Raw genomic sequence first — 15,411 nt, 5'->3', positions numbered from 1 at the left:
GTGTGTGTGTGTGTGTGTCTGCAGTTTCCCCCCCCCCCATGGTCCAGACCTGTGGGGGGGGGCTTCCTGCCCCCAAACTGAGCCGGGCGAGCCCAGGAGGAGCGTTCAAGCTCTGCCTCCACTTTGCTCTAGGCTCCCTCTGGGAACTGAAAGGGCATCTAGTCCACCCCTCCAGACACCCAGAGAAAAAGAGGCTCTGGTTGAGAATCACGAGGGGGGGCGCAAAAGGAAGTCCGCCCTCCCCTCCGGAGCTGGCATGAAACGCCCCCCTAAAATGCAGCCCCCCCACCCCTACTGAAGGGATTGTTCCCCCTCCCACTTTCTCCGCTTCTCTCTCTGCGCCCAACTATCTCCTCCATCGGGCGAAGTCAAGGGAGGCTCTGCCCGGAGACCGATGACGCTGCACAAGGGAGAAATCCCATTGGTCCCTCCGCTTTCCTGGGCCTTCCCAATTACGAAGTTCGAGGGAAACGCCTCCTCCCCCCCCCCCAGTCCAGACCCCCGATTCCGTCTCTGGGGCTGGGAGCCTCCGCGTCTCTGTCTCTTCTCTCTCTGGGGCGCTTGTGGGGCGGCGTCCATGGGCTCCGCTGGGCTCCTCCTGGTGCTGCTGCTGCTGCTGGCGGGGGCGCTGGCCCGGATCGCCGGAAGCGAAGGGGGGAAGGAGACCCCCGGTAAGGAGGGGGCTCAGAGGGGGGGAGGAGAGGGGTTGGGAGGGGCCGTCAGAGCCCCTGGGGGTGGGGGGAAGAAAGGGGCTGGGACCCCAGAAGTGGGGAAAGGGGTCAAGAGAGGCAGTAGGCTGCGGGAGCCTCGATCTCCGCGTGGTCTCCGCCCCTCCCTCGCCTCATTTTCCCCCGCAGGACGGAGAGGGAGCCCCCTCCCCTCTGCCCTTGTTGTGGCCGAGGTGGGGTGGGGGTCGCGGGAAAGCAGCCCAGGTGGGATAAGAGGCAGCCGGGCCCCTCTATCGCCCCTCCCCCCGTGGCTGGGTGGGAGGGGGACCTTGCGCACCCCGAATTAGCGCCTGAGCCCCAAAGTTTCTTGCACCGAAAGAGGAAGGAGACGGAAAGCGAAAGCGAAAGAGGGAAACTGAGGCATTTTCAGATCTGAATCCACAAAGGCCACCAAAAGTATAAGAAAAAGAGATTTTTTTTGGCAAAAGTGTTTTTGCACCCTCAGTTTTTCTTCTGAATCTCCATTTTTTTAAGGGGAGGGGAGAATTGAGCTGGATTCCTTCTTGGGGAGACGCTGAGGCTCCCATTGGTCCCTCCGCTTTCCTGGGCCCTCCCAGGTCCGAGGTTCGAGGTTAACGCCCCCTCCCCCCACTCCAGACCCATCTATTCCACTTCTGGGGCGGGGAGCCTCCGTGTCTCTCTCCCCTCTTTTGGGGGGCGCTTGTGGGGCGGCGTCCATGGGCTCCGCTGGGCTCCCCCTGACGCTGCTGCTGCTGGTGGGGGTGCTGGCCCGGATCCCCGGAAGCGAAGGGGGGAAGGAGACCCCCGGTAAGGAGGGGGCTCAGAGGGGGGAGGAGAGGGGCCGGGACCCCAGTAGGGAGAAAGGGGATGGAGGGCAAGAGAGACGGGAGCCTGCAGGAACCTCGATCTCTGCGTGGTCTCCGCCCCTTCGCTCAGGAGGACGGAGAGGGGTCTGGGAAGGGAACCAAGGTGGGTTAAGAGGCAGCTGGGCCCCTCTCTCCGCCCCCCCCCCGTGGCTGGGTGGGAGGGGGACCTTGTGCACCCCAAATTAGCGCCTGAGCCCCAAAGTTTCTTGCACTGAAAGAGGAAGAAGACAGAAAGCGAAAGCGAAAGAGGGAAACTGAGGCATTTTCAGACCTGAATCCACAAAGGATTGTAAGAGTATAAGAAAAAGAGATTTTTTTGGCAAAAGTGTTTTTGCAACCTCAGTTTTTCTTCTGAACCTCCATTTTTTTAAGGGGAGGGGAGAGATGAGCTGGATTCCTTTTTGGGGGAGACTCTCAATTTGGGGAGGAGACCCAGAATCCCCCACCCCATATTCCCCATTGCTGAATCAGGACCTGGAGGGGAGGGGGGAACTGAGGGAGAAGGATATTGGGGAGTCTGAATTGCTCCCCTAAATTGGCTACTCAAAACGATTTTTTAGGTGAGGGGGGCTAGAGACTCTTTGAGGTGGTCTTGGGGGGCTTCAGGGTGACAGAAAAGAGGGCTGAATCCACAAATCATGCAAAGACAGCCAGTAGGAGTGAAGTTGATGGGAAAGAAAATTTGGGGTTAACTAGGGAATTTGGGGGTTCTCTTCTCCCCAAGATCCCCAGACCCCCAAGCCATCTAGATCAAATTTGAGCAGCCCCCCCTCAACAGAGTAGGGGGAGGGAAAGGACCCCCCATCTCCTGCCTGCAACGGGTCCTTTCAGCAGCCCCAGGAAGGCTCCCCACCCCTTTGCCCCCCAATTCAGGGGACCCTGAGGGCCGAGATAAACCCCTGGGGGTCCTCAAGGCCCCTCAGAGAACCAGGGACCGGCTTTCAAAATGACCAAATGACCACAAGGAATATCCGTCCTTCCACCCTCCACCCTTCGGTCAGAACTGAAGAAGCTTCTGGGAGGAGAAGCGAAAAGTCTTCAAGGGAAAACCCAGGAAAGTCCAGCTGCCTTTCGGAAAAGCCCCTTTGGGCCAAGTGAGACCAGTGGGAGGGAGGGTCTCTGGAGAGACCCCCCCAGCTCCCCTCGGCCCTTCTGAAATCTCCACTGACCCAGCCTGGACTCCCCATGGGGGGTCTTAAGGGAGCTTAAAGGGTCATCTAGTCCACCCCTCCAGGCAGAAAGAGAAAGGGAGACTGTGGTTCAGATTCATGGGAGGGGGCAAAAAAGGAAGTCCACAACCCCCCCTGGACACCCCTTTAAAGCTGCAGCCCCCAAGACTGAAAATCTTCCCCTCCCTCACCTTCTCCGCTTCTATTGGGAGGGATATTGGGGGGGGGTCTGAGTTGCTCCTCCAAACCCCCCCTTTAGTGAAGGGGGCTGGAGTCCCTCCCTTTGAGGTGGTCTTGGGGGGCTGCAGGGGGGAGGGGGCCAGAAAAGAGGCCTTAAAAAGCACCCAAAAGCAGCTTGTGGGGCTGAAGATCGGGCAGAGGGGGGAAAAGGGAGGGGGGGGCTTGAAGGGCGGGGAGAGCCCAGGAGCATGGGTGTGGGTATCCTTATTGTGACCCCCCCTTCCCTTCTCCTCCCAAAAGGGAGAGGGAGAGAGAAGCTTGGATACTATTTCCCCTCCAACCCAGAGGGGGGGTCTCTTCCCTCCCCCATATTTCCTTCCGCTTTGGGGGGGGGAATCCAGCGTTCCCTGCAGACGGACGGAGACTGGACCGGCTGAACTTCTGCCTGCCTTTTTTCCACCCTGGGGAGATGGAGGGGGGTCCCTCTTTCCCCCTCCCTCATTTTCCTCCCCCTCCAGACCCCCACCAAGGGGGAATCCCGCTGGGACCGACAGTTCCCCATCCCTCCTCCAGGGGGCGCCTTCTGTCAGTCCCTTGCGGCAGGTCTCCTGTCGCTCCGCCTTCCCGTCGCTCTGCCCCTGCTGGGAACCATGGGCCCTGGAGTCTCTCCTGAGGGCTTTCTTCTTTCTGCTCCACCCCCCCACGCAGCCCATTTCCTGTACCAGGGGAAGGCCGAGTGCCATTTCTTCAACGGGACACGGCGGGTGCGACTACTGGAGCGGCTGTTCTACGACCAGCAGGAGTTCGTCCGCTTCGACAGCGCCCGCGGGGAGTTCGAGGCCGTCACGGCGTTCGGGAAGGGGGATGCGGAGGCTTTCAACAGGGATAAGCGTCTCCTGCAGGACCGGAAGGCCGAAGTGGATTACTTCTGCCGATACAACTACGAGGCTCTCCAGGGCAGCCCCGTGATTGGCCGGAGAGGTGAGGGGGGGGAGTTCCGGGGGGGGAATGCAGGGACACCCCCTTTTAATTTCATTTCTTAGGACTCTCCCAGAGAAAGATCTGCCCCTCTCCAGCTTCCTCCTTCCCTTACATACTCAAGAGGGACAGTGTTTAATATTCATTTGTCATGTATATGGAGGGCTGAGGGTCTGCACATATCTTGCACATAGTATGTTTTATGTCCTGAGCCTGTGGAGACAGGCTTGGGGCATTGCAATGGTCCTGGGCAGGTGCAAGCTGCCCGGGACCAGACTGGCTGTCGCCAGTACGTGCGCGCATGCGCGGGTGCTGGCGCGCCAAATGTTGCAGATTGGCCCGGGAATGGCCTATAAAAGAGGCCGGGAGATTTGGGCGTCTTCGGCGTCTTGTAACCAGTATGCTGAACAGAAATAAAGAAGTTCCTGAGAACTACAACTGCTTCTCGTGTCATTGCCATTTCGCAAAGGATGCAACACTGGCGACGAAGGTGGGATTGCCTTACATCGACCGAAGACAGGTGTAAGCTTACCCGAGAGAATCCTGAGCGGTAGGAACGGCGTTGACTCGGCAGCTACCCGCCAATCCAGCGAGTATCGGGGGTAGGCTGGCTGATAGACCCTTCCTTTTCTACAAAAATGGCAAAAGTAGGAAGACTTTCAGAATTCGACATCTCGCATCCGGAGAGATGGGAGTCTTACGTAGCCAGGGTGGAAAACTATCCTAAAGTCAACCAAGTGAGAGAAGATAGTTTGAAGGCCGCCACCCTCCTGTGCGTTTGCGGTCAAGACGCATTCGAAATCGCTGAAAACATAGCAGCACCTGTACCTCTAGAATCTGTTAACTACACAGATCTCAAAAAACTACTCAAGGAACACTTCCAGCCCAAGCTGTCCGTCATCGCTTGGCGCCACACCTTCAAACAGAGGGATCAGCGACCCAGAGAATCAGCCAAAGAATACATTGCTGCGCTGAGGAAAGCCGCTAAACACTGTGAGTTCAAGGATCTAGAAGAACGGCTGAGAGACAGATTTGTATGTGGACTGAGGCATAGAGAATTACAGCAGAGACTTTTTGCCAAAGAAGACTTATCATTCCAAGATGCCTTGAGAGAGGTTACTGCAGAAGAGGCAGCGGGCGGCGCCATCAAGAACATGAGGCCGATCAGAAGCACTCCAGAGGCTGCGTCCGTGCACCAGGAAGGAGCCCAAAGGAACCCAGAGAAGGATCCTGATGATGAAGTAGACCGTCTCTACCCCACGAAAGAAAGGAAACAGAAAGGAAGCTCTTCAGCTCTCCCCAGGTGCCTCGGTTGTGGAGGTCGCCACAAGAGGACCGACTGTAGATTCCGCTCCGCTATCTGTAGAGCATGCGGAAAGCAGGGACATATTGCAGCTGTGTGTCTGGGCCATCCAAAGGTACAACCTCAGGAAGAATTGCGCCTGAAAGGTACCAGGGTTCCCAGCCAAAACAGGGTGGGGTTCTGCGCTTCGCAAAGAAGCATTTACAAGACAGGCACACACAAGCCCATCAAGAAAAAGCTGTCACTTAAAGTGAAGCTACAAGGGGTTCCATTGGCTATGGAACTGGATACGGGGTCTGCACTCTCGATCATTTCCATGCACACGTTTAGGAAGATTTTGTAACTCTACTGGCAAAACAGAGTTAACAGAAAACATTCCTGTACACAGAGGAAATAACTGACACTAGGTAGTATGGGCACCACGCTCGCATTAGGTTGTATGTTATTATTGTATGATCATAGTCTTAGCCGGGGGGAAGGGGTGTTATGTCCTGAGCCTGTGGAAGCAGGCTCGGGGCATTGCAACGGTCCTGGGCAGGTGCAAGCTGCCCGGGACCAGACTGGCTGTCGCCAGCACGTGCGCGCATGCGCGGGTGCTGGCGTGCCAAATGTTGCAGATTGGCCCGGGAATGGCCTATAAAAGAGGCCGGGAGATTTGGGCGTCGTCAGCATCTTGTAACCAGTATGCTGAACAGAAATAAAGAAGTTCCTGAGAACTACAACTGCTTTTCGTGTCATTGCCATTTCGCGAAGGACGCAACAGTATGTTTTTAGGGTGTGTCATGTATGTCTTTCACTTTGAGAGCAGGCAACTAAATTTCGTTTTGGATGTGAGCCATTGTGCCCACCGTAAAAAAATGACAATAAAGGTTATCTTATCATCTTCTCTTATGTATTCTCTGCTCTCAGATTTATGAAATTTACTCATTGGTATTTATTGATATCTATTGATACTCCTAAACCGCCCCCCTCAAAGCGGGGATCTGGATGGCCTACAATATAACATCACCCCTAAATAAAAATGTATAACAAATAAGCTTTAAAATTAAATTACAGTTAAAAAGTTTAAAATTCTACAACGATGACCATGAAACACACACAAGGGAAGAAATGTATTCCTCTCCTTCCCATCCCTCCCACCATCTTCCTTCTCTTCCCAGGGTCCAAAGTTTCCCCTGCCCAGAAAATCTTCTTTCCAGAATATTATACCAAGTTTTATACTTTTCTTTGGGGGGGGGGAAATCCAGCAAGATCTCTCTCTTTCCCAGTATATAGATATATTTCAAGATAATCTATATGCTATATAATATTTCAATATAATATTTTATATTAATAAATCAACATTTCTTTATTGATTTACTTATCAACTTTTAAAACCTTCTCTCTCCATCTCCCCCACAGAGGGACTTTGCATGGTGTACACATAAAATATCAAACCACCAAAATAGTCTATACAATTTAAGATTTAAGAGGCAGGAATGATTAAAATCCAGTGATAAACATTCATGAAAAGGTGGGGGGGCTTCGGGATGCTAACCAGCCCCACGGCTGCCCCCCAAGCAAAGCAGCACCTGCAGTAAATGACGGCCTCAGTGGATCCCTTCTGCCGGCACAACTACGAGGGTCTCCAGGGCAGCCCCGTGGTTGGCCGGAGAGGTGAGTGGGGGAGGGGGAGTTCCATTGGGGGGGAATGCAGCCCCCCCTTTTCACTTCATTTCTTAGGACTCTCCCGGAGAAAGATTTGCCCCTTACGTATTCTGTGCCCTCCGACCTACGCAATTTATTCTTTGGTATTTATTGCTATATATTGATACTCCTAATCCCTTCCCCTCCCTCAAAGCGGGGATCTGGATGGCGTAGGGTATAACATCACCCCTAAATGAAAATGTATATAAAATAAGGTTAAAATTAAATTACCTTTAAAAAGTTTGAAATTCTACAACGATGACAATCAAACATGCCAAAGGGAAGAAATAGATTCCTCTCCTTCCCATCATCTTCCTTCTCTTCCCAAGGTCTAAAGTTTCCCGTGCCTAAGAAAACGTCTTTCCAGAAAATTATACCAAATATTATATTTTTTTGGGGGGGGGGAGGAATCCGGCAAGGTCTCTCTTTTGCCCAGTATAATTTTTCAATAATCTATACTATATGCTATATAATATTTCAATATAATATTTTTATTAAATAATATTTATTGATTTACTTATCAACTTTTAAAACCATCTGTCTCTCTCCCACAGAGGGACTTTGCATGGTGTACACATAAAATATAAAACCACCAAAATAATCTATATAATTTAAGATTTAAAAGGCAGGAATGATTAAAATCCAGTGATAAAAGTTCATGAAAAGGTTGCGGGGGCTTCAGGAGGCTGACCGGCCCCACGGCTGTCTCCTCCCCCTCTCTGCTCCCCAAGCAAAGCCCCAGAGCCCCCTTTCCCCCCCTTTCTGGAAGGCCAGGAGTGGGGGAGGGGCTCCCTTCACCTCTGGGGCCTTTGGGATTTTAGGATAAAAAGTGAACTTCCAAAGGAAAAGGGAATCAGGGAAGGCTCTTTCGTCTGCTGTGCCCTGACCCTCTTTCAGTTCTTTTGATTCTTTATTCAGAGTCATTTGTTCATCCAATGTTGGGGGTCTGGGAGAAAAGCCCCCCCTGAAACCCCCTTTTTGGTCAGAGACTCAGCTTCACCTGCAGCCGAATCGCTTCTCTCTTCGTATCTGGGAAGGTTCCTCATTTGGGGACAAAGATTCAAAAAACCCCCACAAACATTAAAACTGAATTTTGGGCATCGTTCAGCCCTGAAGCCTCAGGTTGTTTAGTTCCCTGTTCCAGATTCCTGGCAAATTGCCTACGTTTGTTGGTCTAGTTTTATTTGTTTGTATTATTATTATTTATTTCTATCAACTGATAAGGTTTCATAGTGCAAAACCAGAGTTTCATCTGCAGTTGTTGCCATTTGTTGTTGCCAGGGTCTCCCAAAATAATACGCTACCAAAGAATTAAAGAAGATCTTTCTTCCATGAGAGAAAAACCACCAGATCCCAAGAGAAAAAGGCATTTTATGGGGAGATGCTGGGCATTTTCTCCTTCCAAAAATTATGGAATATTTAATGGGAACCAACACAGATTTTGTTCTCCGCATATTCAGTCTAGAATTCATTTTTACTCCTAAATTCTTCCCTGCAAACCTGGGAGGATAATTAACTGTTCATAAAAAAATCCCGACCAGATCCCAGGACTAAATTACAAATAACCAAACCTTTAAAAATTGCATGTTCTTAAACTTTATATAATGAGGTGTTCATAAGAGAATCCCTCAATGGAGAGAAACGTTGTTAGCAAAAGTTCTCTGATCTGGAGTGGATCTATGAAGGACCCTCTTGGGGGGGAGCTCACTCACCCCCCCCCCATTAATCCACCCAAGAGTTGAGCCATTTGCTGAAGGAGGAGATCAAGAGGGATCTCTTCTGTGGTCCTGGGATCTGCCTGATCTCCTCAGCCACCAGCTGTCTCTGCGCCCTCTTCCTCCTTTCTCATGGGGGAGGGGGGTGAACCGGAAATGAGCCTGGGGCCTTTGCCTCACCCCAGCCACTCTGCAGCTCCACTCACAGTAAGTCCTTCCTTTGCTGGCTCGTTCGCTCCCCCACTACACTTGGCTGGGCAGGGCAGCATACCATCTGTCATGTGTTCATGTACCACAGGTGGTACACTTACCACCAGTTGAAAAGCCCTGCTGTCAGCTGCCTAGAGTCATTTTATCATGAAATGGTGGCAAACAAATTTAATAAATAAATAAATGTTCTGGTATTCTACCTATTTTTTAAAAAAATGTGGTTTTCTTTTGAGTGGGATCCCTGCAATTCTCCAAAACATGCTGTGTATCTTCCCCGTCTTCTGGGTCTCTTTGCATCTCCCCCAAATCTGGCAGGAAATTCCTTCCATCCTGGGGCGTTTCCAGTATTTATTTCTGTTGGACTTGTGCAATATGATGGAAACTGATCCCAACCAGGAACGATTTATGTTTTTCCATCTTTCAGGATCCCATTTAATTTCTTGCTGGAATTTGCTTTGGAAACGACTTAAAACAAATAATATTTTCAAAACTGAAAAGGGCTCTTGGCCTGAACTAACCAACTTGGTCTCCTGTTCTGGCCCCTCCTCTGTCTCCCCCCCCATGTCCCTTCTCCCCCTCCTCCCCTCCAGCCAAGCCCACCGTCTCCATCTCCCCCACCAAGCTGGACCCCACTTCCCCTAACACCATCCTCCTCTGCATGGTGAGGGGCTTCTACCCCGTGGAGATTAAGGTCCGGTGGCTGAAGAACGGGCGGCCGGAGGAGGAGGGCATGGCCTTCGGGGAGGAGCTGCAGAACGGAGACTGGACCTACCAGCTCCAGGTGATGCTGGAGACCCAGCCCCAGCGGGGGGACGTCTACACCTGCCAGGTGGAGCATGCCAGCCTGGAGGCCCCGATCACCGTCCAGTGGGGTGAGCCCCTCCCCTCCCCCTCTGGAGACCCTTTCCTGCCCTGAGAAGAGGGGAGAGACCCTCCCTGTGGGGGGAGCTGGGATGGACCCTCCTGGGGGTGGGAGCTGGCCTTGATCCTCCTACTCAGTGAGGCTCCTTCTCCTTCCCCAGAGCCCCGATCCTCCAACTCTGCCAAGAGCAAACTCTGGACGGGGATCGTGGCAGCCGTGATCGGGGTGATCTTCTTCACCATGGGGCTCTCCCTCCACCTGAAGAGCAAGAAAGGTGAGTCTGGGGGGCTGGATGAGAGATTGTGGGGAGGGGACCATCCAGGGGAGGCCTCTCAGCAAGCTTAGCAGATGGCAAGGAGGCCCCCTTGGAAATTTGCTTGGGAAAGTCTGTTCTCTGAGAGTCTACTGTATAAGTGAGCATCCTGCAACCTATTATGGGCTGTCAATGGGGAGGGGGACCCCCTGAGTCCTCCAGCCCATGAAGGGTCCTGATTGGCTCTTTTTCTCCTTCCAGCAACTCCCATCCAGCCTCCTGCAGGTGAGTTTCTCCCCAAGTTATAGATATTTCTTTAACATTCCTTAATTGTTCCTTTAAAAAAAATGTGCCTGAACAAAACCTCCTAGCTGTGGATAACACAAATTTTTGAAATTTTGGGCAGCTTTTCATTAAAGAGACCTGAAAACAGTGCAATGAAAAACAAGCACACACACATAAACACTAAAATCTGGCCCAGGAAGTTTCCAGGTTTTGGGAAATTGCAAAAGAGAAGTCTCTTTGTGACATTTCACACAATTTCTGGCAAAGTAACACCCAGCTTTGCTACCACTCCCCATCCTGGCCCCATCTTCTTTGTTAATATGAAATGTCTGGGCGGAGGGAGACCTCCTTTCTTGATTAACCCCCCCAGTTAAGTCAATTGGGAAAAATTCCAGAAGCCTCTGGAGATGAATTGCTGATCCTTTGCATCCTTTTCCTCTTTGAAAAGGGGGGAGGGACAATCCCTCACTTTGTTCCTACCCATCAACCACCCCCCTGCAATGTGGGCCTGTCTGGGGGTGTGGCTGAAAGAGAGGAATAATAAGCTATTTACACTGGCTTCACTTTATTTTCTAATTTTCTCCCCATCTCTTTTTTTTCTACAGCACTCATGAATTAATTCTGCCGTCCTTCCTGCTTCCTGGTGGGAAAGGAAGGGGCTTTTTTCTATTAGCTGATGAATTTCTGTCTCTTTTTTGCAACCTCTGAAAAATGGAGGGTCAAGATTTTAGATTGGGGGGAGGAGGAGAATGGCAGCCTGGAGCTTTTCCTGCTGAGACCCCTCTGGCTTTCCTTTGAAGGCCTCTCTTTCTTGTGAGGGAGCGGTGGAGACCATCTAGACTGATCCCTAGGACTCTGGGCCTTCCTGTCAGTCCAGACACCCAAATCTCTCCCTGCTTTACATCCACAGCAGCTTCATCTTCATTACTCTTCGTCCGAATCCCTTCCCTTCGCTTTGCTATAAAAGAATAAACATTGTAGGAAAAATCCTGGAATTCCTTCTTCCTTCCTCTTCCTCCTCCTCTTTCCTCTCCCCCGCAGGAGGGTCCTCCCTTCTCCCCTTCCCCTCCCCAGATTGACACTTCCCCTGCCTCTGGATCAACCATCCCGGCTACTTCAGGTCTAAAGTCAAAACTGGTTTGAGAGGAGGGTTGGCAGATCCAGGGAGAGGAACGGACAGGACTCCCCTCCTGCTTGGGGGCCCCCTTGCTCTGCTTCCCCTCAAGGCTCCTTTTGAGGACCAGGATGCCAGGAGGCGTGGTCCCCTTCAAGCACTTGTGGGGAGCCATTGGGGGACACCTGAGACTCCCCCTAGACTCACCCAGCCATTTCTGCCATTTTCTCTCCTTCACAACTGGAGGGTCCTGCCCCATTTTGGCACCCAACACCTCCCTCCCTCCACCTGAGACCCCAGAGGCCTTATTCAGGACTGCCATCCTATCGCCACTGCTCCCCACAGCCCTTCCTGCCTTCGGGTCTCAAGCCCCCTCCCTCTGGGCAGAGGGTCTCCAACAGAGAGAGTCCTGGGCGAGTCTTGTGTGGCCCCCAACTGGAGCTCATATGAGACCCCCCCACACAGAAAAGGCCCTGAGTGGTCCTGTGGCCAATGGCCTTGATCTCTGGGAAGGTTGCACTGATGTCCATCTCCCTGGTCTGAGGGCTCCTGGGCAGGGGGTGTTGGGAAGGGTGTCTTCCCCAGGGCCTCTTGGGGCCAGAGCAGAAAGTCCAGCCGAAGCCATTCCTGGTGTAGGAGACATTTGCCATTGGGGGGGAGGGAGAGCAGCTCTGCGGGAGAGAGGAAAGATCAAGGGGGCAACTCTGAGTGGAAGACCCCTCCCTTCTCCCCAGCACCCCTAGATGCCCCTAGATAGCTCTCCCACTGAGCCTTGCCCCCTCCAGAAGCCATCCAGGCTGCTTCTGCAGGATTCCCCTGGCATCGATCTCCAAGGGCTGATTTTTTCCCTCCCATTCCTCATCTGGGGCACATAAAGAATAGGTCGGTGGAGGAACAGTCTCAAAACCTTACAACACAATGCCTCTCTTCACACTATTATGAGATCCTTATGCAGTCAACATCACCTTAGATGCAAACTAAATACGGCTACCCCATATTTTCCTGGAACATAATTATGGGCTGCCACCTGGGGGAACTCGGGGAAGTATGTGTTGATGTACAGGAGCAACAGGCTTAGTTCCTTGCATCATCAGGAAGAGCCAGCAGGTGTAGGAATTTCTCACTCTCCCGTTGGACTCTTTCACTCAGCTGAACAAGAAGGGCTGGAGAAGAGAGGAGAACATTGCAGGGTTTACTAGACCCAAACCTCCTTTCTTCTCCCTCCCAGTGACAGAACTGGAGTTAGAAAGGGCTCTTTGCCTTGAGGGGGGAGCCCCTTTCTGAGGACTCCCCCCTGCCCACCTTGCCCTCACAGGCAGTGAGTATTAGTGGGTCAGTGAGGCTACAAATGGCAAAACTAGCCAATCTGAAAAGAAAGTCAATTATTAGTAATGTAGTTCTTTGCTCAAGAACCGCAGGGAGCAGGTAGAGGCTAGCTGTATTTCTGAAAGTGCACTGAAGTCTAGAAATAATGTTGAGCTCCTGGTGTTACCCCAGAAACGGTCAATTATCTTGTGTAATGAGTTCTGTATGTGCCGAGAGGGAAATGGGGACAAACTGACATGTTGTTTAACAATAAAGTGTCAAGCTGTGAAGATCCCTTGCTTTAGAACTGCCATGATGCTTCTGGCTGATTTCTGTGTTACATGTACCCTGCCTGTGTTGTAAAAAATGCTGCATTAAAAGGCTAATAAAGAATGGATATATGTTAACTATTAACCTAGACCTACTCTGGTACTTACTATTTGTATTTTAATAATTATTTTCAGTGAGGTCTGATTCATAGTTGAGATTTTAACATTTTATAGGATATTTATGCCACAGGTTAAATATTTACATCCCCTTATAAATGTAGACATTGTAATAAAAGAGAAGTAGAAAGTGTGTGAATGAAAGTTGAGAGGGGGGAGGAATTGAATGGATACTGGTTGTTCAAATTATGTTTTCACCTGTGTACATTGTTAGATCACACCCCTTTATTAGCATAGGTGTAATAGTGTCCACAATAGTATCCCTCACATGTTGGCTGTGTTTGTTTGCCTGCATCAGGTCCTATGTGACTCACCCTATGTGGTTTTATTGTGTAGTCTATTTATTTGTTTAGATGGTATCTAATCAATTTCATAACATCTGTTGGTCTGTCTATTTAACAAAAAGATTGGGCCAGGAAAGGATCCTCTCTCTCTCTCTTGCAGATTTCCTATTGCTACATCTTCATTTCCTTTATCAAGATCCAGGCTGTGCTGATATTAAGCCATTCTTATTCTAAGTTGTATCCAAGGCTATTTCACTTGAGAAAAAATAACCTTAAGAATTTTTCTTCTGCTCCTTTCCAAGATCTTAGTGAATAGCTTCAATCTGATTTTATACTATTTCTGCCTAAGCAACTACATTAGCTGGAAGACATCGGTGGCAAAGTAATCGCAAAGCAATAAATAAATAAACCGAAAGAGAAGAATGAGACTGTGTGAAATTATAGCATAATATATGGTTGAAGAGCAGGCAACACCTCCCTCACTCCCCTCCCTCCCTCTCTCCCTCCCCCTCCCTCCCTCTCCCCCTCCCTCTCTCTCCCCCCCTCCCCCCTCCCTCCCTCTCCCCCTCCCTCTCTCTCCCCCCTCCCTCCCCCTCCCCCTCCCTCTCTCCCCCTCCCTCCCTCTCCCCTCCCCCTCCTCTCTCCCCCTCCTTCCCTTCCTCTCCCTCTCTATATCTCTCTCCCCCTACCTCTCTCCCTCCCTCCCTCCCTCCCTCCCTCTCTCTCCTTCCCTCCCCCTCCCTTCCCCTCCTTTCCTCACTCCCTCCCTCTCCCTCCCTCCCTCTCTCTCTCTCCCTCCCTCCCTCCTTCCCTCCCTCCCTCTCTTCTCCCCTCCTTCCTCACTCCCTGCCTCCCTCTCTCTCTCCCATCCCTCTCTCCTCTCTCCTTCCCTCTCTCTCTCCCTCCCTCCCTCTCCCTCCCTCCCTCCCTCCTCCCTCTCTCTCTCCCTCCCTCCCTCCCTCTCTCCCTCCCTCCCTCCCTCCCTCTCTCTCTGTATCTCTCTCCCCCTCCCTCCCTCCCTCGCTCTCCTTCCCTCTCCCTCCATCCCCCCTCCTCTCTCCACAAATGTTTTAGAGTTTGATGGGTAGCAATTTTATTTAGATAAAGAAAGATAAAGCGATAGCAGGCAGCAATCTCAGGTGCTTGGCCATATGTTGAAGATATCCATGGTCGTAGAGGGAGACAGCATTATTTTCCACGTGTCCTATACAAATGAGAAAAAAATAATAAGTTGATCAAAGTGAGCTTAAAGTAAATTCTTTGCTTTCCAAAGCTTTTTGAATGCAAACAATATCAGGCAGAGAATCTCATTATGTACTCTATCTGTAGTATCTCTATTAGAGGAGAGTTGTCTTACCTTTTACAACACTTCAATAGCGACCCACAGCCCAGGTTCCCAATGTTAGAAGTTCCAAGAGGACATCGGCTGACACGGCAGAATCCGCCTTCCCGATTACACTGTGGTTGGGCATTCCCTATGAAAAGAAAAAGAGGAGACAGGTAAACGATGAGTAAAGATTCCTTAATATTTAAATATATTTTTCCTTCCAAGACACTACCTTCTTCTACAGAATTGCAGGATTCCTTTATCCATTTATATTTTTATTCATTTATAATGTAAAAATATCAAAATAAAAAGCAAATAGTAAGGAACAACAATAGGGAAAGAGGAAATGTGGAAAGGGGGGAAAGAAACAAAAGGCGTTGACTTCCGATTCCCTGTTGCAATAAAATAAGGCATGAAAATCGAATCTCAACTTTTTGCATTTCTGTATTAGTATGAACTAGCCATTTCTCTATCAACAAATCAGTCTAATCAGTAAACCCCAAAATCATCGTATCATTTTTTTCCACCTCAAGCACAAAGGCCAGAAGCAGTTTCCAAGTAGAAACAATAATGCTTTTATTCTTTTCTTTTATCAAAACTGTCAGTTTAGCCAAATTCACTCAGTCAGCTTTCAGGCCCAAGGTGGGACTAGAACTCAGTACCCAGAGTTGTCATGTTTTGCTCTAATCACTAGACCAAACTGTTTCTCCACTTTGCCTCCTTATTCAAACAAAACATA

The 15,411-nt window shown here is 50.6% G+C and overlaps 1 protein-coding gene and 1 long non-coding RNA gene across 2 annotated transcripts; one reads left to right on the top strand and one right to left on the bottom strand.

Annotated features, from left to right (window-relative positions):
• The first annotated feature begins 394 nt into the window (after nt 1–394).
• LOC120298447 (rano class II histocompatibility antigen, A beta chain-like) lies at nt 395–13,616 on the top strand. Its single transcript, XM_039322221.1, has 7 exons — nt 395–459; nt 619–671; nt 3,613–3,885; nt 9,387–9,668; nt 9,819–9,932; nt 10,173–10,196; nt 13,506–13,616. Exons 1-7 carry the CDS (start codon nt 395–397, stop codon nt 13,577–13,579), a joined length of 885 nt encoding a protein of 294 aa, XP_039178155.1. The 3' UTR covers nt 13,580–13,616.
• Nucleotides 13,617–14,421: 805 nt separating this feature from the next.
• LOC120298448 lies at nt 14,422–14,915 on the bottom strand. Its single transcript, XR_005554083.1, has 2 exons — nt 14,703–14,915; nt 14,422–14,549 (listed from the first exon to the last, which is right to left on the bottom strand). It is a non-coding gene; the product is annotated as an uncharacterized LOC120298448 (long non-coding RNA).
• Between the last annotated feature and the right edge of the window lie 496 nt (nt 14,916–15,411).

This window comes from Crotalus tigris, unplaced genomic scaffold (assembly GCF_016545835.1).
Source record: "Crotalus tigris isolate CLP2741 ecotype Arizona unplaced genomic scaffold, ASM1654583v1 scf7180000023892.112024, whole genome shotgun sequence".
Taxonomy (NCBI): Eukaryota; Metazoa; Chordata; class Lepidosauria; order Squamata; family Viperidae; genus Crotalus; species Crotalus tigris.
The sequence above is the reverse complement of the archived record's forward strand: the minus strand, read 5'-3'. Positions and strand labels throughout refer to the sequence as shown.